Source organism: Malania oleifera, chromosome 10 (genome assembly GCF_029873635.1).
Source record: "Malania oleifera isolate guangnan ecotype guangnan chromosome 10, ASM2987363v1, whole genome shotgun sequence".
NCBI classification, from domain to species: domain Eukaryota; kingdom Viridiplantae; phylum Streptophyta; class Magnoliopsida; order Santalales; family Ximeniaceae; genus Malania; species Malania oleifera.
This window is the reverse complement of record NC_080426.1, coordinates 39,992,543-40,020,450: the sequence shown is the minus strand read 5'-3', so window position 1 is coordinate 40,020,450 and position 27,908 is coordinate 39,992,543. Positions and strand designations below refer to the sequence as shown.

The 27,908-nt window shown below is 35.7% G+C and overlaps 2 protein-coding genes across 2 annotated transcripts in view; both read right to left on the bottom strand.

Moving 5' to 3' along the window:
- The window catches only part of LOC131166970 (prohibitin-1, mitochondrial), a 28,015-nt gene extending 27,668 nt beyond the window's left edge, over positions 1-347 (bottom strand). The window contains exon 1 of the mRNA XM_058125668.1: positions 75-347. The gene's annotated coding sequence lies outside the window, so the exon portion shown is untranslated. The remainder of the gene's footprint in view (positions 1-74) is intronic.
- Positions 348-973: 626 nt separating this feature from the next.
- On the bottom strand, positions 974-26,982 carry LOC131166632 (uncharacterized). The gene is made up of 2 exons (XM_058125214.1): positions 26,811-26,982; positions 974-1,203 (listed from the first exon to the last, which is right to left on the bottom strand). Exons 1-2 carry the CDS (start codon positions 26,980-26,982, stop codon positions 974-976), a joined length of 402 nt encoding a protein of 133 aa, XP_057981197.1.
- Between the last annotated feature and the right edge of the window lie 926 nt (positions 26,983-27,908).

The window sequence follows — 27,908 nt, the reverse complement described above, 5'->3', positions numbered from 1 at the left end:
AAAACTAGCCATCATCAGACTAACATCAAATCGAGAGGCAGGAGATTGAAAAAGGAAATGAAAGATCTACATACCTGATGAAAGCTGAGGGCTTAAACAAAGATGAAAACCACAGAGGAAGAGAAACAGAGATCGAAAGCGACAGAGGATGTACAGGTCTAGGGTTTATAGGGTTTTTCCAATGTTTTCTTATGTTATTCCATTTGTGGGTGGATAGACCGGCGCCGCTCCGTGCGTCCGCTTCAAGTTCCCAGTCCCCAGCCCCGGGAGGGCGCAACCCGGCTCGCCCACCCGGCTGCTAGGCTTTCGGTGGGCCAGGTTATAATTTTGAGTTTTTTAAAAGAAAATATTAAAAAAATAAAACAAAAAACAATAATATAGACGAAATAGAAAAAATATACAAAAATGTATCCAACTGATTTTTGAGAAGGAAAAAAAAAAAGGTTCCATGTATGCATAAAAATGTGAATTAAATTCTAATAACTAATAAATTTAATTATTAATATTATTTTTATACAAAATTAGTTATTTTTTTATTCAAAATTTGTAATACATAGATTTTCTTTTAATGTTTTATTGATAGTTTTAAATTTATTAAAAAAATAAATAAACATAGATCAAAAGTAATTTTAATAAAAAAATGATTTAAAAAAAATATAAATTATTCTTATTTCACTTCAAATTCAAGTACAACGCAAAACTTTAAAAGAAAAAGTATTTTAGATTTACACATTAAGTACAGTTAACGTGATGGACCAACTCCGTCATGACCTCAAGTCCTCCTTGGACACTGATTGCGACTATGACCTTCTTTGTGGCAAAATCGCCACCGCATCTTTCGACTGTCCTTTCATATATCCATTCCGTTACATAGGCAAAATAATATTAATATTATATATTTTAAAAAATCAAGGTGGGTTCAAACTCAACTCAATGACTCAAAGACTCGTTCATCGTCTTAGTCGACCACACCCTACTGCGAAAAATCAAGTCGTGACCGATCTGTATCGAACTCAAACAGGAAACAACTCAAACTGGAAAACTCTGTTGCATCAGATTTCCTATCACCGAGAACCCCCGACAGTGAGCTCACCAACTGAATCGTCAGGCACTTCACGTCTTGTTCCGTGTTGATGAAGTAGTTCTTCGCCGGAGGTGACAACATCGACTTGCCGGCGATTTCAAAACTCAACCGAGGGCAGACTTGGTTTCGCAATGCCCGACACGTTCATGCATAAATTGAAGCATTGGGTTTGCTTGCCGAGACTCAAAGGGATTGTTAGAGATTGTGTAACGAAATGGATGTACAAAAGGACAGTCGAAAGATGCGATGTGGGTTTTGGCACGAAGGTCACAACCCCAATCGGTGTTCAAGGGGACAAGAGGCTATGATGGAACTGACTCATTACATTAACTATACTTAATGTATAAATTAAAAATATTTTTTTGAAGTTGTGCATTGTACTTGAATTCGAAATGAAACAAGAATAATCTATATTTCTTTTGTTTTTGAATCATTTTTTTTATTGAAATTGCTTTTGACCTATGTTTATTTATTTTTTTAAATAAATTTAAAACTATCAATTAAACATTAAAAGAAAATTTATGTATTACGGATTTTGAATAAAGAAATAACTATTTGTATAAAAATAATAACAACAATTAAATTTATTAATTATTAGAATTTAATTCATATTTTTATGCATACATGCAACCTTCTCGTCCCCCTCCTGCCACAAGCACCTCCTCGCCTCTCCATGGGGCGCACTTCCCGCCCGTCCCATCCTCCTCTGTTTTTTTTTTCGAAAATAATGACAAGCATCACATCTCATATCTCATCCTCCTCTCTCTCGCCCCCTGCGCCGACGGTCGTGCGACATCCCGTCCTTTATCAAATTTTTTTTTTTTTAACCTAAATCGGCTTTCCAAAAGTCAGATAGGTATATTTTTGTATTTTTTTTCCTCATTTTCTCTACATTTATGCTTTTTTTTTTTTTTTTAATATGTTCGTTAAAAAAACTCTTGCAATGTTGGCGTTGTCCTCAAAGCGGGGCCAAAATGTGGGCTGATTTATGGACCTCAGCAATCATGAAGACCCATATTGACTAAACGAAAATTTAGAATTGGAAGAGGGATATGCAGATCAATCCCTGTTTGACATCAGTTTGAAAAAAAAAAAAAACCAAAAAGAAAAAACGTGTTTGTACACTTACATATGAAAATAAGGTGGAAAAAGAAATGGGCATAGAGAAAAAATAAAAAGAAACATATTCTTGAATTTAGTGGTGTTAAAAATTTAAAATTAACATAACATGAAATTCCATATATGATAGACTATTTGAAATATAGAAGTTATTACGTAGCTTCGTGGTTGAAGTTTATAGGCCAATGGTTCGTTCAATTAATATTTTATGTTAGCTTTTTTATTCATGTGCTTTGAAGCAAGTAGTAGACGAGCAAAGAGAATCCCTCTGGTCATCGGAAAATAGTTTGGCGAAAGTGTCGACAAAATATTGCATAATTTGGTGCATCAACCATACTCTGAATTGTTCTTTACTCATCTATCATATTACAAATACCATTGATGCTTTCTCTCTAAATAACTTCTATTTGCCTAGCCTACTATTCACACAAATTATATGACTTGCTATTATGAACCAACTATGACTTGGAAAGATCTTAAAATTAAAATAACAAAGGGGAAAAAAGGAGAAATAGAGTGTTAAATAACATAAACTATGGAATATAATCAAACTCCTTGCACGATATTCAAATATTATTGCCATTTTGTTATATATATATATATATTAGAATATTATAATAAAACTATTCTTGAAGTTAATTTGGGATTCTGACATTAATCCTCCAAATGTACCAAAAATACTCAACGCAAACACATTTTAGCTATATTTTTTGCTCGTTATCATCATGTTGTTTTGCATGCAATATTGCTAGTTACAATTGTGTTAATTATAATACCAAATGGAAAAAAAATGTTTTCCTAGATGCATTGTTATTGAAATGGTTAGAATGAGTACCAAATTTGGTTAGGCATATTGAATTGTGAGCAATCCATAACAATGAATAGTACAACTTAGGACTGCAAAATGCAAATGAATCAAGCTGTTCATGAGCAGTTTAGAGCCTTGGCTTATGATTAGCTTGTTGATTATATAAATGATTTTTAAGGCCAATTTTGTAGTCTATTTAATAGGGGTAGGCATGGTTCGGTTAACCAAACCACTACCCCTGAACCATTCACCGAAACTTCGGTTCGATTCACTAGAAAATGTGAATCAAAACCAAATCGTTTGAAATGGTTAACTGAAATTTGGTTTACCGATTTTTAGACCAATATCCAATGGTTAACTGAATCGAGCCACTAAGTATGATTTAAAATTTTAAAGTCACCAAAAATAGTTTTTTTTTTCTTTCATAATAATCAACATGTAAATTAAAATATTTAAAATAAAAATTTAAGCATAAATTTTAGATTAATATAAATTTTTAAATTTAAATTATTAAAAATATATGTGATATTATGTATAATATGTATTTTATATGTGTATTTATAGTATATCGGTTCGCTTCCGTTAGTTATGGTCATTGAATGCGTTGAACTAAAATCAAACCAATAATTGAAAAAATTAAAAATTCTTAACCGAAACCAAACCAAAAAAAATGGTTAACCGATTTTTCGGTTCGCTTTGGTTCAGTTAAGCAATTTGGTTTGGTTTTTTAGTTTTTGTTGCCCATCCCTACCATTTAATAAATGAGTTGAACCTTAACATGAATGGATTTGATATAAGCTCGGTTTGGGCTCGTTTAATAAACTTGGATTAGATTAATTTATGGGCTAATATTTTAATAAGGTTGAATTTGAGTTTATAGATAATGGACTTAAAGGGAAAGACTATTTGGACATGGGCATTACGGTAGCTTGGTTTGGTAGGCTCATGAATTTGTTCATTTGCATAGTAAAAAAATTTGAACAAGTATATTTAAACTCGTTTAATTCAACTCGAATTGTTTCATTTACTGGTTACAGCTTTTTAAGGATTTTAGTTTTTCATTATGTAGCATTTTTTTTTTTTTTTTTGGGTTTCTTTTTCCATTGCATATATAGTGGAGTAATTTCGCTTTGAGCAAAATGATGTGTATAACCAACTTGGGTGAAAAAAACGAAAAGGGCAACAATTCCCAAGTTGGAAGGTAGACAAAAAAAACTCAAAAATGACTTAATATTTGGTACCATTTTTTAAGGATTTTAATTTTTCATTATGCAACTTTTTTTTTGTTTCAATTTGGTTTTTTTCCATTGTAGATATGACGGCGTCATTTCATTTTAGAGCTATAGACCTTAGCTTATTTTGACATATTAATTAAGAACTTAGAAGTTTGGATATTTGTACTAACAATGTGAATGCTTTGTTATATGTAATAACATTGTAAATATTTTATTTGATATTTAAATCTTATTTTGTTGATTGAATATTGGAATGGGATATTGAAGCATTTTTAGTCATTTTAAAGCAGATTTTTTTCGTATTTGAGCTTATTGATTAGAGAAATTGTGCATAAACTATACTTGATTTGGATTTTTTTTTACAAAAAAAAAAAACCTACGGACTAGTTTTGATGATGAGAAAACGTTGTTACTAAAAGTGCATCAATTTTCCTAACAAATTTTTAGTGACAACATTCTTATATCTCTAAACCCTGTGCCGAAAAGTTTATTTCTCAAGACCAATAAAATTTCCATTGCTAAATGATTCTAGGACTTCTTTCTTTCTTATATGTTTTTTGTCTTTGATGTCATGCCAATGATACTTGTTTCATCCTTGTGGTTTTTGGAGATGAATTTGTTTCAATGTTAAAATTTAATATTTTTAGGTTCTTATGTACATTAAGAAAATTTAGTCCTTGGATTCATTACATTGAAAATATTTTGTCCCTAAAATGTATTTTTTTTGGCGAAGGAATTGAAGATTTGTCTCTCAAAACCTTTAGTGACGGACTTTAGCCACAAAACAATGGCAAAATGCTTTTATCCCAGAAGGTCCTTACCAACGAAATAGAGTTTTAAGGACAAATTGATTTGTCCCTAAAAAAATATTTTAATGGAATTGAAGGATAAATAAGGAAAAATAGTAAGACGAATTAGTTATAAGTGGAAGGGGCATTGGAGATCAATCCTAAGTTGTGAAGGGGATGCAATCTCCTAATGAGGACATTAATGTTGGGTTTCCCTCCTATATATGTGTAGGATGACTTACATGTATAAAATGATCCTCTTGTAAGTCTTGGTCAATGCCCAAGTGGAATCCATGTCCAAGTGGAAGTGAAGACATTTGTGTTTTGTGGTATCTCACTTGTTATCGTGGAATGGAGTGGTTCATTAATTAGTTGGTTGTGGCTTTCTTTGGAACATGGGGGTTCATCGTTGGAGAAGCAAAAACATTTAATTTGGGATGCTATTGCTGCAAGAAATGGAGCTTCGCATTTCCTTGGGACAACCAAGAAAAGAGTGAGGGAGAGAAGAAAACGGTTTGCTGAAATTTCAGGATTGAACATGCTTGCGCAGTTAGCTTGGTCTTGACGATCGGATAGTAATTTCTCGTCCAATTGTGCTGCAATTTTGACACTTTGTTTGTGAATCATCCTTCTTCATTCTAGTTGATTTTATTGTCGTTTGGAGTTTTGTAACTTTGGTTTCGTGGCTTGGACAACAACCTCTATTTTATGTGAGACCTCTCCATTTCTTATTCAAGTTTGATTCCACCTTGATGGTAATGACTCATATATTTTTTTTCTATGGCAAGGATTTATGATTCTTGATAATTTTTATTGATGTATATCTCTAGTTTTAGTTAGGAAAGACCTATTGCAAAATACTCTTTTGAAATCGTGAAAGATTGGAAGTGGACTTTGGTCCCGTGGTTTTTTCTTTCACATCGAAAGTTTTTCACATAAATCTTGGTGTTCTCTTTGTAATTGTGTGACTAGTTTTGTGTGTTTGGTTACTATGTATTTCTATTTTTGAGTAATTAATTATTATGCTTAGTGTTGATTGAACCAGGAGAAGGTTTTTTTCAGTCATTGTGTTTTGGGCATCACCTCCATAACCCCCTCTTCCACAACAGTGGTATCAAAGCTTGGTTTCTTTGTATCCATGAGGTGAATACTAGTACAATGATTAGTTTGAATGGGAGTAATTATCACATTTGGAAGGAAAAATGAAAGACCTACTTTATTGCAAAAATTATCATGCTCTTATTCTTGGTGAGTCAGCCAAGCCAAATGATAGAACTGATGATGATTGAAAATTGTTAAATAGGCAAGTATGTGGTTATATCCAACAATGGGTTGATGATAATGTCCGTAACCATGTGCCTGATGAAATTGATGCACACTCACTTTGGACAAAGTTAGCTATGCTTTATACTAGAAAAACAGGAGGAAATAAATTGTATATGATAAAGAAGTTGTTGTGTTTGGTGGCTCATTTTTTAAGTGGTTGACATACACAAGGAGGAGAACGTAGTTAATATCAGCAATTTGGGGGAAACCGTCGATGGTTTGACTGAAATCTCAGAAATCCTGCTCTTGGTATCTTTCCATCAAAGCAAACTGTCAATGTGCCTCTAAAATCATCGATGGTTTCATTTTGGGTAGTGAAGCTGAATTCAAAATTTGAATATGAACGTTAAGTTGGTTGGTATTTGGGGAAAAACCTCCAAAGGGAACTTTATTTATACACTAGTTTGAGTGTATTTTGAGAGGAAGATCATTATAAAAGTGATTGTATTGTATGTTCTTTGACACTTACATAGTGAAACTTTGTCGATTGTTCTCGTAGTTATAGGCATTGCCGAACCACGTAAATCTTTGCGTTGTTCTTTATTTTTAGATATACTGCGTGTGTGTGTTCCATATTTGTTCTTCATTGATTGATGTGTTTAAATTTCGCTATGCAAATTCGAGTTTATTCACAACAATTGGTACAAGAGCGTTGTTGTTATGGCATCGGGCACTTCATCTGTGAAATTTGATGTTGTCAAATTTAATGGAATTGGAAACTTCGGTTTGTGGCAGAGGAGAGTGAAAGATTTTCTTGTGCAGCGCTAGCAAAGGATAGTGAAGGCCTTGTATGGTATTCAACCGAAAGGTATGGATGAGGCTAATTGGAAAGAATTAGAGGCAAAGACTATTGCTACAATACGATTGTGTTTGGTCGATGAAGTGCTTTATCATGTCATGGAGGAAGATTCTTCTGCGACTGTTTGGCAAAATTTTGAAAGCCGGTACATGTCCAAATCCCTTACTAACAAACTCTTTCTTAAGCAGCGTCTTTATTGGCTTAAGATGGTAGATGGTTCAAACTTGAACCAACACATCAACGTATTTAATCAAATTATAAGTGATTTAATATGAGTTGATGTGAAATTTGAAGAGGATGATAAGACGTTGATGCTACAAAATTCCTCGTCAGCGACTCACACATATGAGAACCTAGTTACTACTCTTACATAGGAAAAGAGACCCTAAACTTGGAAGAGGTGACAAGTATGTTATTGGGGTTTCATCGAAGGATGAAATCCTACAATGAAAATTCAGACGGAGAAGGACTTGTGGTGTAAGGTAACCATGATCGTGGGAAAGGAAAATTCGTAAATGGATAGAATCAAAAATCTCGAACTCAATCCAAGATGAAAAAGGATATTTGGTTGTTATAAGTCCGGTAAAAAGGGACACATTAAACTAGAATGTCCGGAGTGGAAGAAAGAGAATGATGCAAAATATGAAGGGACTTCAAAATCAGCAAATGTAGTCCAAGAAGAAAATTCAGTTTGTAGTGATGGTGATGTACTTTCAGTTTCATCGGGGTTGGATCGCCTCACAGACTCATGGATCCTAAACTCAACATGTTTTTACCATAAGGAGTGGTTCAACACTTACAGATTGGTAAATTCAGGTTCAATTCTTATGGGCAATGATGTCTCTTGTAAAATCATTGGCATTGGAAGTGTTAAAATTAAAATATTTGATGGTGCTGTAAGAACCTTGAGCAATGTAAGACACATACCGGACCTATGGAAGAGTCTCATTTCACTTTACACTTTGGATTGTAATGGATTCAATTACAAGTCCGAAAGTGGGATTATAAAGGTGTGCAAAGGTAATCTGTCAATGATGAAAAGGCAAAAGTTAGATAAAAACATTTATAAGGGAACTATTGTTATAGGTGGAGCTACAACTATAGATTCTGAATTTGATGAAACTGTTTTGTGGCATATGCGACTTGAGCATATGGGTGAACATGGTATGAAAGAACTTCACAAGAGGAAACTCTTGAAAGGTATGAAAACATGTAAGCTGAATTTTTTCAAGTTTTGTGTTCTTGGAAAACAAAATAGGGTGCAATTCAAATTAGCTATTCACAAGACGAAAGGTATTCTTGATTACATACATTCTGATGTTTGGGGGTTTGTTAGAGTGGCATCAAAAGGAGGGCATGTTTATTTTGTGAGTTTTGTCAAAGACAACACATGGAAAGTCTGGGTATACTTCATGTGGCACAAGTCTAATACGTTTGTCAAGTTTAAGTTGTGGAAAGCTAAAGTGGAAAACCAGACTGGGAGGAGAATCAAATGCCTCAAGTCAAACAATGGGACTGAGTATGCTGATTCTAAGTTCATAGAGTTTTGTGATCAACAGGGTATTAAGAGACATTTCATTATTCACTGGACACCTTAGCAAAATGGTGTGGCTGAAAGGATGAACCGAACTCTAGCTAAAAAAGCTCAGTGTCTCAGGCTTAATGTAGGGCTACAGAAGAACTTCTGGGTCGAAGTAGTTAGTATGACTTGTTTTCTTGGTAAACTGATCACCAAAGGTATCACTAGAGGGGAAAGTGGCAGATGAGGTATAGACAGAAAATACCGTAGACTATTTCGAATTGAAGCCTATATTCATGTGTCTAGTTAGGAGATATCAAATCTTGACCCAAATTCTAAACATTGCATCTTTTTGGAATATCAAAAGGGTGTGAAGGGGTTCAAGCTGTGGGATCCAATGACAAATAAGGTGATGATCAGTAGAGATGTAGTTTTTGATGAGAAAGCTATGGTGAAGCGTACTCAAGAATTTGATGAAGAGAAATAGAAGCTAGAAAGCTAGAGTAGAGACTAACATGTTGTGCAGGTGGAGTTAGAAACTTAGGGCAATGATAATAATCTTGGTCCCCCGATTGCAAGGGGTTCTAACTCGAGAAAACAGCAAGTCGATACTATTCCTATACGGAGATCCAGACGCACTATCAGACCATCGCCAAGGTATGGGTTTGAAGATTTAGTATCTTATGCTTTTATTACCAGTTGCAATGATCAAACTACTTTTCAAAGAGGCAGTGCACGACCACGAGAAAATTAGGTGGATGGGAGCACTGATTGAGGAAATGGAATCGATGCATAAGAATCAAACTTGGGAGTTGGTGGAGCTTCCAAATGGGAAAAAGGGCGATATGTTGCAAATGGGTATATAGGAATAAGGAAGCAATTTTAGAAGATAAAGGAGAAAAATTAAAGGCACGGTTAGTAGCAAAGGGGTACTCATAGAAAAAGAGAATAAATTATAATTATTAAGCGTCCTACCCGGGAATATATAGAGTTAGAGGAGGGGAATGGACTCTTTTTGCGTATTTATGACTTTCTCTACAAAATAAAAATCTCGGAAAGATGCAAGCAATTATATCACAATATATAAAATAAAATCATGCACAAGATAAATAATCAAGAGTAGGGAAATAAAAGCTTAACACCGGTATTTAACGTGGTTCAACACCAAGCCTATGTCCACGCCTTAGCGCCAAACCAAAGATTCCACAATCCACTAAGGATACTCCTTCACTGGTGGAGAAGCCTTACAACTCGAGAACAAATCCCTAAACTCGGGAATAAATCCCTACCGTGCTCACCAAAAGCCTTCGGTTCACAAAGAACCTTCACCAAATAGTTCACAAAGAACCTTACAATAAGAAGATGATTACAATAAAATGTTCCTTATAGAGTTGATATCAAATACAATGCAAACCTCACACTACTCAAGGATTGAATCACACAAGATTAGATAACAAGAGAGAATTGAGCACTTGTGAATGAATGACTAAAATGCAAAGTGCTAGGTTTTGGTAAAATGATATTTTTCAAAAGTATGATCAATAATGCTAAAAAACATTCCTAAAATAGTCTAAGAACTTGTATATATAGCCAAAACCACGAACTAGTTGTTATTGGACCGTTGGGAGTAAGTCCCAAAAGAAACTAGATATTTTCTACTCGTTATTGTGCTGGGCTCGAGACCACTAGTCGACAAGTATACCCCACTCGTCAACGAGTCCCTGCCATTAGTTGATAAGATGTGCCCTCTCATTGATGAGTCACCTGGGCAAAAAACTTGTGTTGGCTGCTGGAAACTCTAGTCAATGAGCGTGTACCACTAGTCGACGAGTGCTCTATTTTTCTCAAACAAAAAGCCTTTTAATCACTTAACACATTCTTGGACAAAAGTATATTAAAGATATTAAGTCTAATGAAGTTCAAAACTTGTCCAAGTGAGTTTCCCTTTGAATATAATATATCTTGTTAATGAAAAGACATTAGAAGCTTGTTTGGATATCTTATATGCTAAGTATATCCTTTTATGAAAATGTACTTGACTTTTTTAAAGTTTTGGGACATTAACCATATTTTGAAAAATCTGGGACCAAGTATGAAAATGTTTATAAAACCAAGATAATAAAAACTTGTCCATTTGAAAAACATATTTGAGTTTATGATTCTTTTGACAAACTCTTTGATTTGACTTTCAAAACTATGAAAATTGAGTTTGGACTTTAGGTGAAATCCTATAAACTCAAGTATCCTAGTATGCATGCATTTTGCTTAACTCTTGCTCAGAAATCATGCATGAAACAAAACCAACAAAAGTTACAAAACAGACTACCTCAAACACTCCCCAAATGCATATAAGACTACATTTAAGCTTCCTTTGGTTGTGCTGAGGTTCTTCTGAGTATGTGTTCATTTGATCTTCCTATTCAAACGTCAACTCGGATCGATATTTGCCTTTTGACCAATACTTCATGTATTCGACACTTGTACATGTACTAAACATGATCTGCAAAGATGGAATGCACTAGGAACAACATATAGGTTAATATCATCAAAACACATAAACCATGATAGTGTAACCAACAGAGCTAATATTTTCTCCATTTTTGATGATTTCTAACCTATTAAGAATTTACTTAATTGTGTTTGTGATTATACTTACGATAACTTAACATGCAAAGATAAGCTTACCAAGAACCACTAATGAGTTGTTATCATCAAAACAAGACAATTAAGCTCATGTAGCCACCACGGCTAACACTCTCCCCGTTTTTTATGATGACAAATCATTGGTGTTCTTTTTAGGGTATGATTCAAAGCTTCCTCTCAATTTATGCATATTCTTAAATAAGACTAACATTTGCTCCCCCTTACTATAAGCATATATGCTCCCCCTTACTCTATGCATATAAGGCATAAAAACATTTCATATCCATTGGAGCTTCAACATGCAATTCATAAAATAAAAAGTTCATGCAAGATGAAACAAGTAAGTAGAAAGAACTTTCATGCAACCATATGCATTCTACCTCACATGCATTTTACTTCTCCCCCACACATAATACCAAACATCTTGTTCCTAACATATAGGACACAAAAAATCTTCTCCCTCTTTGATTATTAACTCACTCGAAAAATGAGCAACTTGAAAGCTATCTCAAGTATAGGAGTTCAATCATGTAATCTTAGTCCAAAGGTTAAATCGTCTCCTCAGGAAATGCAGTCTAATTCCAAATTTCACGTAATTCCAACAGAAAAAAAAAAAAAAAAAAAACAAAAGGTTTACTAAACACAGTTTAGATTCGGGTTTTTTGGGATGTTTGAGATTTTTTTAACGAATTAAAAGAATGTGAAATTTAAATTATGAATTCTAACTTGCACTAAATTAACAACTAGAAACGATCCTACGTTTAATCAGCCACGCAAGAATTAAATCCCACGTTGAATTTCAGACAAAAAAACTAAAGACAATAACTTTACTACATAACTTAACCATGAAATTCTAAAAAAAAAAAAAACTCAATCAAACACAAACCCAAACAAAAACTAAATTTTAAAGCAATCAAGAATGCAAACCAAAATTAACTCTTTAACAACTTTACCAATAAATTAAAACATGATAAAAATTCAAACTTTAATTAAAATGAACTTAAATTAAATAGAACCCAACAAAATTTAAATCCTAAAGAAGATTTTTTTTCTTTTTTTTTTTCTTTTTTGATATCAAACCAAACTTTAACGAAAAAAAATAACCCAAGAAATAATTAACTCTAATGATAATATTAATTAAGAAGAGAAAGAAAATAAATTAAATTTAATAATAATAACCCAACAAAGAATTAAAAGTTTAAAACTTTATTTGAAATTCTATGAAAAATAACAATATTCAATCAAGTATTTAAAAGAAAGAAGAGAGAGAGAGAGAGAGAGAGAGAGAGAGAGAGAGAGAGGGGGAGAGGAGAGAGAGAGAGAGAGAGAGAGAGAGAGAGAGAGAAGTATTGTTGGTCGTGAATGTTAGTGGGGAACCTGGCCGTGTGGGAGAACTGGGGTCTTCCTCCAACAGCCGCAACACACGTGAGGAAGGAGAGGCTTCGGGTTCCTCTTCAGCAAGTAGCAGCAGACAGCAAGGAGAAGGCTTTGGCAAGGCTTTCGGTTAGGAAGACTGACGCAGCAACACCAAGGTGGGCAACAGGGAGTACTCAGATTTGTGGGTTGGCAGTACACAACGAAGAAGAAAGGGCAGCAGCAGCAAGAGATAAGCCGAGAGGGAAAAAAGAAAGAAAGAGGGAGAGACTGACAGAGAAAGGGAGAGAGAGCTGAGTACTAAGAGAAGAGAGGGAGAGAAGATGAGAAAAATGAGATAGAGAAGTGAGGCAGAGAGGAGAGGGGCGAGAGAATAGGGAGAGGATGAGTGGAGAAGGGAAGAGAGGAGCCAAAAGTTAGAGAAAAGAGAGGAGGATGATAACTCAGAAGGGAGGGGGGAGAGAAGTGAGGCGCTGGAAATAAAAAGAGAGCCAAAAGCCCTACCCATCGCACAAGGACCCGACTGCATGGTTGGGTCACATAAACTCGACCCAAAAAGGTCTTTTTTTCTTTTTTCTTTTCTTGTTTTTTTTTTTTGTTTCCCATCTCACAAGCCCAATTTTGACCTTCCTACAGCCCGTAACTCTCAAAACTCAAAACACAAAAGTATTAGAGAATTTTCTTGGCTTTCCATAGCATTTTGAATCATTTCGATCAGAGTTCGAATAAAAAAGTTACGCTCAGATTACGAAACAATATCGGCTTTAATGTCCAATAGTTACCCTCCAATAATAAAATACCAAAAATTCATAAATTATTTAATAAAACTCAAATATTATAAATAGAATGCAATGTTAAACTATTAAGCATAATTAGGCATTTAATTAAAAATATAATCCTTAATACATGAATTTAAATACCTAATTACGCAATTTAGGCACGTAATCACACCCCCAACTAACGTTTTGCTAGTCTCTAGAAAATAACGTGAATGAAATCTAGGGCGGTACCCACAAATACTAATTCCAAAAAACATGAAATAAATGCACATGTGACACAATCTTACAATTTCACCTTTAGGAATATAACCAAATTACACAAGGCCATTCATATACAATTCACGCAACTTCGAAGCAAGTCATTCATGCAAGTTTCATCCTTATGTAGCCATTAAGATCAGTATACTCATATAAAGTTAACCAGTAATATAATTCAGAGTTAATGAAGTCATATAAATTCAAGTATCAATAGGCGAAATCTTGAGGTATGTGTAGTGTGTATGACTCGTTTCACCAAGGATACCAATGGACACCTACAGAACGGTCGTTTTGACTTGGCCTAACTAGTATACTCTCAAAAACACTTAAAAAAAATGGGTTCACCATATGTGTGGAGGAGTGTCACGATCAAACATCCCACATATTGCAAGGAACAAACGTTAAATGTATGGAGTGGACTAGTCTGAAAAGGATCTAACCTATTTGTAAGGTGTCGGATCCTTCACCCTAACATCTTCTCATCTACTCGCCATATCCAACCAAGGCCACCCTAGATCAACTTATTCACAAACCAGGTGTGAATAATTCTGAAACATTAGGCGGTTGAAGAGTCTTCATATGTGGAGAACATGTGTTGTGTCCCTGACTTTTTGTGGTATTTATGTGGAGCAGGTATTAACTTTTCACTTCATGTGCATTTCTATTTTTCTTATTCTTTATTCTACTCATTCTTCAATTTCTGTCTTTTTTTGGTCAATTAGGACAATCGTTACACTTCTTTTATTATCTTCATACCACCCTTGTGAATTAATCTTAAATAGTAGTTCATGAACTAAGTCTATTTCTAGGGGTGGCTTAGCCTTCACATCTTGAGTAGGCTATAAGACCTAGGTTTCTATCTCCCTACTAGATGCTACCTCTAGGCTAGCAAGTCAAAAACAAAGACTAGTGTACAAAGAATCGTCCAAAAGAAAAGAGAACTGAGTTTCATGAACTCTAATATGATGTTAACACTCAAAACGACAATAAATAACTCAAGAATACCTCACAAGGTGTCATAGTCGCCATGAGTATTCTCTCAGTGCTCATAAGGAATCCTAAGTGTTACGAATCACATGAATATTCAGTCTCATGAGATACCATGTAAATACAAGAGTTTATAAAGTCATATTAACACGAATGAACTACCAATCAACCTTCATGAAGTTACAAAGTCATATAAAGAGAAATTACACATAAATGACTCGAGTGTGTAACTCTTAGGTTATATGCAAGTGTGTGAAGGGTATAAGTCAGTGTTAATCATGGCATAATCATCCATCTTCAATACTCTTTTTTTTTTCTTTCTTTTTTACTTTTTTTTTATAATTAATACAAAACTCAGCAAGTGGACGTGCACAATGTCACAGACAAATTCTCACCCCCCCCCAACTAAAGTGGAACATTGTCCTCAATGTGAAAGCATAGGGGAAATAGAAAAACTGTGCACGGGGGAAACTAGCTAATAGAAAAAAATACAGAAAATCACTACCAACTAATGCAACAGAAAAAGAAAAGAAAAATGCAAATAAAGAAACAAATAAAACAAAAAGAAAAGGAAAAGTAGTAAGAGAGAAAGGTTAGAAAACTCTCATAGGGTCTTGTAGAAGCAAGACCTCTTCATTTGGATCGAAGGGAGTCATGAAAGGCTTGAGTCGTTGTCCATTGATCGTGACCATTCTTTGAATCCACAATGTCCACTGCGATGTGAGGATGAACATGTTTAATGATGTACGGGCCACCCTATTGGGACTTCAGCTTCCCAGGAAATAGATGTAACCTAGAGTCTTGTTTTGTGATTGTGTGGCTTGTTTTGTGATAGGGATCAATATACCTTATGTATCCCTTTTACTGATATGATGATACATGGACAACCTCCCGATGTTCACTCCTTTACTGACATGGTGACACGTGGACGACCTCCAGATGTCCACTATTTTTTATATCTATTTTGCAGGAACACATGAGATTAATTGAAGATCTTCTACTTTTTTTATGGAAGACTTTTTTTTATGTGAAGACTTTGCTATTGTGTTAATTTATATTTTTCGTGGATATGTTATTTCAAGATTATTAGGTGCTTGAAGACCATGCTTGAAGACCCAAGTGAAGTATTGAAGCAAAGTCAACTCAAAACCCATGTGGGCTTCACATGGCTCCAATGGATCCCACACGGTTTTGGCCTTCCTTTTGGAATATGTTTAAATTTCAAATTTGAATTGTAATAATGCATAACAACTAAGCTTGACTTGTATGCTTATAAGTTGGAGTTCCTTGTTTTTTAGTAAGTATTAATTGTGTTAGGTTAATAGTTGTTGAAAGTTGTTGAGAGTTGTTGAGTGTTTAGTGCTTTGTCTCCTAAGTTATGCCTATAAATAGTCTTCTTATTGTAAGAACAAGAGACATGAAGTTGAAGTTGAATATTGAAGAAGCATCTCTTTGCTTGAGCTTGTAAAGCTTGTTCCTCTCCTTGTGAGTGAGTAGTATGAGGTTATAACGTTCTCTCCGGAGATCAAGTGGTGAGAGACCACTAAACTATCCAACAACTCCATCAACCCTTCCTCCATCTAATACTCTCACGACCCCCATCAACACCACACGACCAGCATCTTCATACACCCACACGACGATCATCATCCACACTTCATTTTTGTGTTCATCTTGTGATTCTAAGCTTGTATGAAGGACCAACGGTGTGACCTAACTACGTGTGGAACAACGTCAAGTCATCCAAACCAATATCTTGGTAACTTCAGTACTTGTGTTTGAATCCTTTTTATATCTTGTGGACCCTTGCTAGTAGATTAAAATCACATCTTTGAATGGCTCCATAGATTGCAATATTGGTACTTGCTAGTTAAAATTAATTGTATGAATATTAGTTTGCTAACATAGAACTTGTATTCTTGAATCTTTGAAATAACAACTTTTCAGCATATAACTTGATTCCTTTGTGAAAGAACCAGTTGTGACTTAATTGCTGGACAAGTCATACACCTTTTGAAAATCCTTGAACATGTGAAATAAAACATGATTTATTGTATTTATGTTTGAATAATTAAATTCTTAGATTAAAGTGTTTATGTGTATGTGCTTGTGTGAGGGTTGAATCGTAGGACATAGGTCGACCATTCCCGTCCTACATCATTTTGTATGTTTGGTTATTATGTATTTCTATTTTTGGATAATTAATTATTCTTCTTAGTATTGATTGGACTAGGAAAATGTTTTTTTTTTTTTGGTTGGGGGGGGGGGGAGAGGGGGTTTTGGATATCACCTCCATAATCCCCTCTTCCTTAACAATTAATGTCTTTCAATAGAGGCAATTTTTGAGCCTCTTGTTCACTTGAAATAATCAAAACATCATAAATTCTTAATTTTGAGAAGCTTAGATAACGATGGAGTTACGGGTGTATTCATATATTTATATTTTTTAAATGGTGTGAGCTCCCTTTGAATCTTGAACTTTATTAATACTGACTAAAATACACAAAATTTTCTTATACTAAAAGCTAGTTGCACAACATCTTTTTGAACTAAAACAATCACGATATAACTACTTTCAAATATTTATAATAGTACCCAATAATATTACTCTTTTGTTTGATTAATGGACATAATATTTTAATTAAGTAAGCTTTGAATTCAAAAAAATACTCTAGTGCTTTTATATGTGGACAAAGTTGTCTTATGTGAGAAGATTAGTAAAATGCATACACGCACAAACTAAGTAGACAATAGTGTTGATGCTCCACATCTTCATAATGTAAACCTAATGTTTTTGGCGGGGCTGCAAATGAGTGCATATTTTAAATAATAATGCTTTAGTTAAATTTATATTTTGTTCTTAACTTAATTAGGTAATTAATAATGCTTTTGATTGGTGGTCCTTCAAATTTTGATCATCATTATAGTCTTTGGGGACCATTGTAATCGCTTTGAATAGTTGAAGGTGGTTATGTTTATATATGGTTATTGTTTTAGTTCAATACATGCATTTTGCTACTAGCTTTGAACCCCCACTTCATTTTCCTAAATTATTTACATAAAAGTACTAATTAAATATAAAAACATAAGATGATATAAGAAAATATTATATGTCCTTCAAATAGTTTACAGTTATATATTTATATTTAACACATAAATATATATAGTTAACTTATAATTACCCATAACTTTTTGGTTGGTATCTACCCTTTTTTAACATCACAAGAATAATTTTGACCAACAAAGAAAATTTTTAATTAAATAATAAAAATTAAAATAGTAAAAAAAAATTCATTAATTTTATGAGCAAAAGAAAATAAAAACTGATCATTTTTCAAAGAATTTTTATGCTCCTTCACGTAACATTTTATCATGAAATATGAAATCTCTCTTCTTTTTTCTTTTAAGTGATTGAGACTCGTATAACATGTACAACACATGTATAAAGTACCACATAAAGGAGTATGAATTTGGAGTTAGCATTTTCCAAAAATATATCTGAGCAATGTATAACTAATTCATTACAATTTTTTTTTTTCAAAGGTAAGATTCATTGAGCAGCCCAAAGTCAGGGCTCAAGCAAGGAGCTTGGAGCCCCAAAGTACAAACAATCAAATATAAAAATTGAAAGTTCAATCAAAAGATACAACTGAAAGTAAGTAGAAAAATAGCAAAGTAGGAAGAACATAGCTTAACACCATTATTTCCCATGGTAGGTAGGAATGATATGAAGTCTAAGACTTTACAGGATTTGCTCCATAGAAAAAGGTTGCCAAGGATCCTTTTCCCAATGCTTTGTGCTTGCTGCGCTAAGTCTTGAAACACTCTTCAATTTCTCCCCTTCCATTATCTCCCAAACAATTGGCATTGGTATGACCTAGGTGTTTGAAAGTTCCCTTGGTATTGGAAAGGCCCCATGAGATAAACCGATTACTCAAAGAAGATGGCCGGGGTGGTTCAACTTAAATTTAGAAATTCCAAAAACATGAGCTGAATCCCCAATGTAGCAAAAGATAAAGGACACAAATGGAGGCTATTGTGTCATTTGTACGAATTTCAATTTTTTGTTGCTAGCTAGAGAAAGAATGAGATTTTGGTGGGGATTGTTGGATTTCAAAATAAGGAGTGTTGAACCTCTCTTAATTTACTGAAGCTATTGACATTTAATTTGTTGAAGAGGCTTTTGTTGGAGGATTGCCTATCTTTCGTGATTGAGCATTGACATTTATCTTCATCTAGGGGATGGGTTCAAATCTCATATATGATCTTCGACAAACTTTGAACCGCTTCGGCTTCTGATCCTCTTAGTCTTCTACTAAACCTAAGTTTCCAAAAATATTGCTCAAGATAGCTAATCAATAATTACTCACCTTAGCCTTTTGTTGAATAGATAAAAGAAAAAGGTTTAGTAATAATTGACAAAGAGGAATTTTTCCAATCCATCTATCCTGCCAAAACGATGTCTTCTGTTCATTTCTCACTCGGATGAAGGCATGCATGATCCCAGAATATATGCTTGTTTTGATAAATGCCATTCCATATAGTATGAGTATTTGAATTTTTAATTTGTGATTCCTAACGACTTATATTACAACCATCTTTGAAGCAAATCATTGTTCTCCAAAAGTTGTTTACTTCAGTATTGTATCTCTAATGCCATTTAGTAGCCTAAGATTTTTTATTTCGAGCCCACCATTGTGAGTTGAAGGGTAAAGATGCCTCCAACTAACCAATGAATACTTGTAGGAATCTGAATTGCCTCTTTAGAGGAATTCTTTGGATTTTTTAAATTTTGTTTGCCATTGTATCTAGAATAGAGATAATGGAAGCATAGTATGTGGGTAAGTTTGCTAGAGAAACTTTGATGAGGACTAATTTACCTCCCAATGATAGGTACTTAGCTTTCCAGTTTGCTAACTTCATTTCAACTCTTTCAATGACAGGATCTCAAGCCTTAATAGAGCATGTTTTAGCCTTTAGAGGAAGGCCCAAATAAGTTATTGGGAATGAACTAACATTGTAGTTCAAGGTTTCTGAAATACAAATCGTGTCTAAGACTTGCTCAATGGGGTTAGGTTGCTCTTAGAAAAAATTATCTTCAAACTGACCACTGCTTCGAAACATAACAAGATCACTTTGAGCCATGGAGCTTCTAAAAGCAAGTCCTTGTAGAACATAATTGTGTCATTAGTAAAAAACTAAATGAGATATGTTAATAGATTCATTATTTTAAGAAAGTTGGACTCTCTTTATCAACTTTAAGGAGTTTGGTTTTTTAATCATTAACCCAAGTGATTCAATTAAAATAGCAAAAAGGATGGGCAACAAGGGATCTCCTTTTGGAGCAGGACATACTTATGCAACAGGATTCTTAAAAAAAGAATCACATTTCTAAGGTAATTGAAAAAACAACAAATAAAAAGGGTTTTATTCCTTGCTAGTTTTTAACATCCTACGGTATTTCTATACAAATTTTAAATTTCAATATAAATTTAATTTTGACTAGCTATTTACTCACAACAATTCATATCGAGCTAGAAAGTAAATATTATAAAAAATATTTTTAGTTAAAAATATTATTATAAAAATAGACAAGATAAAAATACAAATAGTTTATTAATTGATCGAGCATACATCAGTTAAAAAAAATCATACACATATGTACGCATCAAAAGACAATATATATATATATATATATATATATATATATATATGTTAGTCAAGCTGATAGTTATGACTTTATTTCATGTTTCTTAAAAAAAATTTTACTATGTTTTTCTCTTGATTTTTTTTTTCTTTACGAAAACTTAAATTTTATTGATAGTCATCGCTTATAATGGAGGAATACCGTGGTTACAAGTAAGACACATGAGATTTACAAAAAAAATATCAGAATAATCTCACGCATCAAAACCAATACTAAAAAAAAAAAAAAACCAGTATCATTATCCAACTAAAATAATTTAAACATGCCTATATGTAATCAAAACCAAACAAACACAAACATAAACAAATTATCTAAAAAATGATGTCAATTACCTGCAAACATGAACCAAAAGAAAACAGAAGAAAACCAAATGATGACAATTAAAGACAAAGGCTTGGAATATTTATCTTATCCATACGAATGAGAACTCTCATTTTACTTGGCAGCACATCCCCTACAAAATATCTTTTCGCGTTGCCTCCCTCACCTTGACGAGTCAAGAAATCTGTCACTTGATTACCTTCTCTAAATTGGTGCTTTATAGGGACCTGAAGACCTTATAACTCCTCCTCTAACAATTCCTAAAAGTCCTATAAGTACCAGGAGGAACAAATTCAAGATGTGAGTCATCCCACCACCAATTCCAAGTCGATTTCAATACAAATATTTTGATATCCCAACTCTTTACAGAACCAAACATCACTAGTAAAAGCCCACAATTGCACTCCATTGTTAGTATCCGACTCAAATTTTTCAGAGAAAGCGGCCTTAATATTATCCGATGAGTCGCGGATGATACCACCTGTAACGACCTGCGTAATTTCATTTTTTTTTTTTATAACATAACATTCAAAATGCTCTGATACCAAATTGAATCCTCAACCTAACCAGCAAGAAGCATAAATCGTATAAACATAACCATAAATCATTTTATACAATACCAGAGTTCTGAAATGTTTCCCAAAATATACAAATATAACGGTATCCCCAAAATAATACCCTCAACTAGCTAAGGCTATACAAAAAGACTCCCACAATACTCACTTTACTGTTAGGGCAGTATTGAAGCCCTTCTATCTGCGAGCCTAGTCTGCTCGCTTACCTGGATCATCGAAAAAATGATTCAACATTGGGATGAGCCAACGCTTAGTAAGATGAATTATACTATTACTAGTGTGTGGCAAATGAGCTACAATATCATAAAAACTCGTTTTCATATAAACATGTATAATTGAATATGTAAATGCAGTATAAGTAATAAAATTCACCCCCTTTTCATATTGCTTAACATAATAGTATTATAAGTTGCTATTCAAGATACTTTTATTATACGTAAGTATGTTCCCTGTTTCTGTAAATCTGTACATACGTAATAGTAACTGAAAATTTTCCCTGTGGATAACTGTGTGTCATGATTTAACCCCTCATGACAGGGTTGTGCGGCTTGTAGGCGAGATTTACCCTAGTTGGCCAACCAGGAATAAATCACTATACTCCATCGGTGTGATCTGCCCACCTCAACCCATATCTGATGGGGAGCCTGTCCACGTCAAGGGCCTAGGTGATCAACCTACTGCCACATATTATCTAAATAGGTGGTTGCACTCATAACATAAATATCTGTAGCTACGATACCGTGGTATGTAATTGCATAGTCCAACAGGGTTTGATACCATATAATATATCTCTATATACCAATATCTGATTTACTATGATTCTGAAATAACTGTAATAACCATGATACTGAATAAACTGTAACTGTAATACATACGTCATGGTACTGAGAACTGTATAATCATAACAATGATAACTGCATAATCATAGTACTGGAATTCGTATAATCATGGTACTTAGATTCATATAATCATGGTACTAAGATTTGTATAATCATGATACTGAAATTCGTAATATCATGGTACTGAAATTCGCAAAATATATCTCACACTATATACATATTCTCAAGCCACACCAAGCCACACCATACTTTAATACATAATATTCATAATTTAATAAACTGTATAATATTTTAAAATTAACTATCATAGCATATTTTCCTTACCTGACTACTAGAAAGCTCCTATGGTTTACTGGCCTAACACTTATAGGGCCTCCTACATAACACCCTGAAAACAACATTTTCCAGAATAGAATATCACCATTTCTTCGCTTACATCATTTCTTATAACTGTTAGAAGGCCAAAAATGGGCTAAAAGGTCTTACCTTGAATTTGGGATGAAATCCAACTTCGTTTTACCAACGATCCGCTTTGGCAGAATTGCAGAGAACTTCGCTAGGAGTGTCGTGGTGACTTCGGATCGTCGATCTAGCGATTGGTGGGGCCAAAATCGAAGAGAGAAGTGAGAGAATCTGTAGGAGATAGAGAGGAGACTGAAATTTGAATAAAAATCCAAGTTTTCTCTATTTATAGGCCCAGATTCGTCGACGAGACACATCACCTCGTCGACGAGTCCTTCAGGTGAATTCGTCGACGAACCCCTGTATTCTTCGACAAAATTCAGAGTAGCCCAAATCCATTTCTCGGTATTTTCTCGTCGACGAGACATATCTTCGTCGACGAATTTCCTTATGCAATCGTCGATGAACCCCTGTATTCGTCAACGAAGCCTACTGCCTTCGCGTTCGTTGATGAAGCCTACTGCCTCCTTCTGTTTTTGTTTCCATTTCTCTCCCTCATCTTTATTTAAATAATATTATTCTTCGGGTCACTACATTCTCCCCTCCTTATAAAATTTCGTCCTTGAAATTTACTATCTGTATTTCCTTCTATCATCCCATAATGGCAAATGGTCTACTTATTTTATTACCTACCCTCACTTATGGCGGAAGAATACCGTGGTTACATGGGTAGTTCTGGGAGATTACAACCATAAAAGAAAATTTCCCCCAAAATCAAAATACTACCTAACCTATACTCTATATTACAATTACACTGAACTCAACAAAATAAAATTACCATCTTAGTATATACATCAATACTATAATTCATCAAATAAATAGGGATATTTCCGTCTAATTTCATCTTCAAGCTCCCATGAGGCTTCTTCAATCGCGTGGTTTCTCTATAGAACTTTCACTAGTGGTATCTTCTTGCTGCGCAATTCTTGTTCTTTTCTATCTAAAATCTGTACTGGAGCTTCTTCATATGCTAAAGCCTCACTGACTTCCAGTTCTGCATGGCTGATAATATGGGAAGGATCTGGGACGCATTTCCTTAACATAGAAACATGAAATACGTCATGAACCCGAAATAGAAATGGTGATAAAGCTAGCCGGTAGGCTATTCACCCAATCTTCTCAAGTATCTCAAAGGGGCCAATAAACCTAGGGCTCAACTTACCATTCTTCCCAAATCTCAAGATCCCTTTTAGTGGAGTTATTCTTAGAAATACATGATTACCTACTCCAAATTCCAGTTCCCGGCGGCGAGTATCCGCGTAGCTTTTCTGCCAACTTTGCGCTGCATTGATCCTATCTCAAATAAGTTGGACTTTATCACACACTTGCTGAATTATCTCTGGACCCAAAACTCGCCTTTCACCTACTTCATCCCAGAACAGAGGAGATCGGCATCTCCTACCATATAATGCCTCGTAGGGTGCCATGTCAATGCTAGTCTGATAACTGTTATTATAAGCAAATTCAACTAGCGGCAAAAACTGAATCCAGCTACCTCCAAAGTCTAGCACACAAGCACTGAGCTTATCTTTTAATACCTGGATTGTTCTCTCAGTTTAACCATCGGTCTGAGGGTGAAAAGCAGTGCTAAATGCTAACTGAGTCCCCAGTGCCTCCTGCAAACTCCTCAAGAACCGTGATGTAAAACGTGGATTACGGTCCGAGACTATAGATACCAGAACTCCATGGGGTCGAACAATCTCCTGTATATATATCTCTGCTAACCGGTTCATAGGGTAGCTGACTTTCATGGGTAGAAAGTGCGTTGTCTTCATCAGTTTATCAACCATCACCCAGATAACATTCTGACCATGCGACGCTGGCGGCAGCCTAGTAACAAAATCCATGGATACGTGGTCCCACTTCCACTCGGGAATGAAAAGTGGCTACAACTGACCAGCCGGTCTCTAGTGTTCAGCCTTAACCTGCTGGCACGTCAAACACTGCTGTACAAACTCTGCTATCTCCCTCTTCATGCCACTCCACCAAAAATAATCCCGCAGATCCCTATACATTTTCGTACTTCCAAGATGAACAGTGTATAGAGATCTGAGTGCCTCCTCTAAAATCATCCTCCTAATGCTATTATCTGTAGGCACACACAATCTGGTGCGAAATCTCAAAACCCCATCATCAGAAATACTGAACTCTTCCCCCTGACCATCCTGTACTCTGAAAAATACCTCCACTAATTCTGGGTCATCTCTCTGAACAGCTTTAATCTTTTCATATAATGTGGGCTGTACCACCAAACTGGCAATAAGCGACTGAGGATTATCTTCCACTAATTCCACACTGAGTCTTTCTAAGTCCATCTGAATCAGATGCTGAACTATCGCTGCAAACTGTGCTGTGTCTCCTGATTTACGGCTCAAAGCATCAGCCACCACATTTGCTTTACTTGGGTGGTAACTGATGGTATATTCGTAATCCTTAATGAGTTCTAACCACCTCCTCTGCCACATATTCAATTCTTTCTGTGTAAAGAAGTACTTTAGGCTCTTGTGATAAAAAAAATATCCCACACCTCTCACCATATAAATAATGTCTCCAAATCTTCAGTGCATGTACAACCACAACCAATTCTAGATCGTGAGTAGGGTAGTTCTTTTCATACTCTTTCAATTGCCTGGACACATATGCTATCACCCTACCATGCTGCATCAGCACACAGCTAAGTCCTTTCAAAGACGCGTCACTATAAATAACATAACCATCGCCTCCCGATGGAATCATCAGAATTGGTGCAGTGACGAGCCGCTGCTTTAATTCTTGGAAGCTCTGCTCACATTCTTCATCCCACACAAATTTGGCATTTTTCTTAGTCAACCGCGTGAGAGGTCCTGAAAAAACTAAAAATCCTTCCACAAATCGGCAGTAATAACTTGCCAGCCCTAAGAAGCTCCTGACTTTGTGCACATTCCTCGACCTAACCCAACTTACCACTGCATTGATCTTGCTGGGATCCACTGCTATACCGTCTCCTGAGATCACATGGCCTAAAAATGTAATTTTCTCAAGCCAGAACTCACACTTACTAAACTTGGCGTAAAGCTTCTCCTCTCTGAGTGTCTGTAACACTTGCCTCAAATGCACCTCATGATCCTCAAAACTCATCGAGTACACCAGTATGTCATCAATGAAAACTACTACAAACTGATCTAGATACTGGTGAAAAACTCTATTCATCAAGTCTATGAACACGGACGAGGCATTCGTCAGACCAAACGACATAACGAGGAACTCGTAGTGCCCATACCTGGTCTTGAAGGTTGTCTTAGCGACGTCCTCTGCTTTTACTCTCACTTGATGATACCCGGATCTGAGGTCGATTTTGGAATATACTCGTGTACCTTGAAGCTGATCAAACAAATCGTCTATACGGGGTAGAGGATATTTATTCTTAATGGTAACTTTGTTTATCTCCCTGTAATCAATACACATTCTCATGGACCCATCTTTTTTCTTTACAAATAACACTGGAACTCCCTATGGTGATACACTAGGTCATATAAATCCCTTGTTTAGTAAGTCTTGCAACTGCTCCTTTAATTCTCCTAATTCAACTGGAGCCATACGGTAGGGAACCTTAGAAATCAGAGCAGTCCCTAGAGGTAAATCTATAGGAAAATCTACTTCACGCACCGGAGGCAATCCAAGTAACTCCTCTGGAAAAACATCTGGAAATTCTCGTACTACTGGAGTGCTGTCAATCTTCAATTCATTTTCGGATACATCTTTCACAAATGCTATAAACCCCTGACCTTCGTCTATGAGTAATCTGCTCGCCTGCATGGTTGACACAAACTGCGTTGGAGCACGTACCCGTGAACCAACGAATTTGAATTCTTGCACTCTAGGAGGTCTAAAAATTTCCTCTTTCTGACGACAACCAATGTTGGTGTGATTGGCAGCCAACCAGTCCATACCCAGTATTATATCAAATCCACACATATCAAATACAATCAAGTCAGCTGGTAACACCTTCCCCTGAATTTCTATCGGATAGTATCTAAGTACCCTCTGACTTCTGATCACTGACCCTGATGATGTAACCACTGATAGCGCTATATCTAATGACTGAGTCTCACTCTCAAATAATTTAATATAAGATACAGAAATGAAAGAATGAGTAGCACCCGAGTCAAAAAGAACAATAACTGGATATGATAGAACAGTAAATGTACCTGTCACCACATCCGTAACAGCCTTTGCGTCTCCTGGCGTCAGAGCGTATACTCGTGCTGGGGCTACATTCCTCTGTTGGCCACCACAAGGCACCTGGTATCCTCCTCGAGCTGCTGATGTCCTCCCTGATAAGGCTTGGGTGCTAAGACCTGATCCTATTGACCTGGGCATTCACATACCACGTGACCGAGTCTCCCACAACGATAACACACACCCCTGCCTACCCGACACTCCCCTAAATGATGTCTCCCGCACGTCTGACACACCGAGTAGGTCGGCACACCCTGGTTCCCACGAGGTCCTGCAATCTGCCTCTAGTCTCCCCTATCGCGACCTCCTCTCTATGGTCCCCTACAGGTGCTAGCCTGAAAACCCTGAGGTGCAGGCCTCTTCCTCTGACTCTGAGCTGCTACACCCCTCTGAATGCCACTCTCGATAATCGCAACCCTGTCTACAACCTCCGTGAATGTCTGAGCCCTAAAACCAATCACCTACTCAAACAGATTCTACCTTAGTCCTTCTTCAAACTTCCTTGCCTTTTTCTCTTCATCGGGTGCTAAATGTGGAGCAAAACGTGACAATTCGACAAACCGAGCCGCGTACTGGGATACAGTCATCTGCCCCTGTGCCGAATGTAGGAACTCTACTACCTTCACACTTCGAACGATAGCAGGAAAATATCGCTCGAAGAATAGATTCTTGAATCAGTCCCACATTAATGGAACTAGAACCGGCCTCTGCTCATCTATTAGACGCGCTCCTCTCCACCAGCGCTTCGCCTCCCCTGTCAACTTAAATGCTGCAAATGCTACTTTCAGTTCATCCATACATGGAAGCACTGCCAACGTTTCTTCGATATCCTGGATCCAATTCTCAGCTATAATCGGGTCATCACCTCCAACAAAAGATGGGGGCTTCATCCTCGTAAACTGCTCGATCGAATAGCCACGCTCCCTAGAACTCCTAGCCATCTCAACCATCACCTGCTGAGTGATGCTACGCAGTACAACATCAGTGTCTCCTCCACCTATGCTGGAAGGTCCTGGCCTATCCTCCCCAACATTCGTGCCACTGCTTCCTAGGTCCATCCTGAAAAT

What these genes read in the sequence shown, in the direction of transcription:
- LOC131166632 (XM_058125214.1), bottom strand. Translation starts at nt 26,982, where the DNA reads ATGCCCAGGTCAATAGGATCAGGTCTTAGCACCCAAGCCTTATCAGGG. An exon ending in TGTTACGGATGTGGTGACAG is followed by an intron (nt 1,204 to 26,810) that starts GTACATTTACTG and finishes TGCGAAACCAAG; the next exon opens with TCTGCCCTCGGTTGAGTTTT.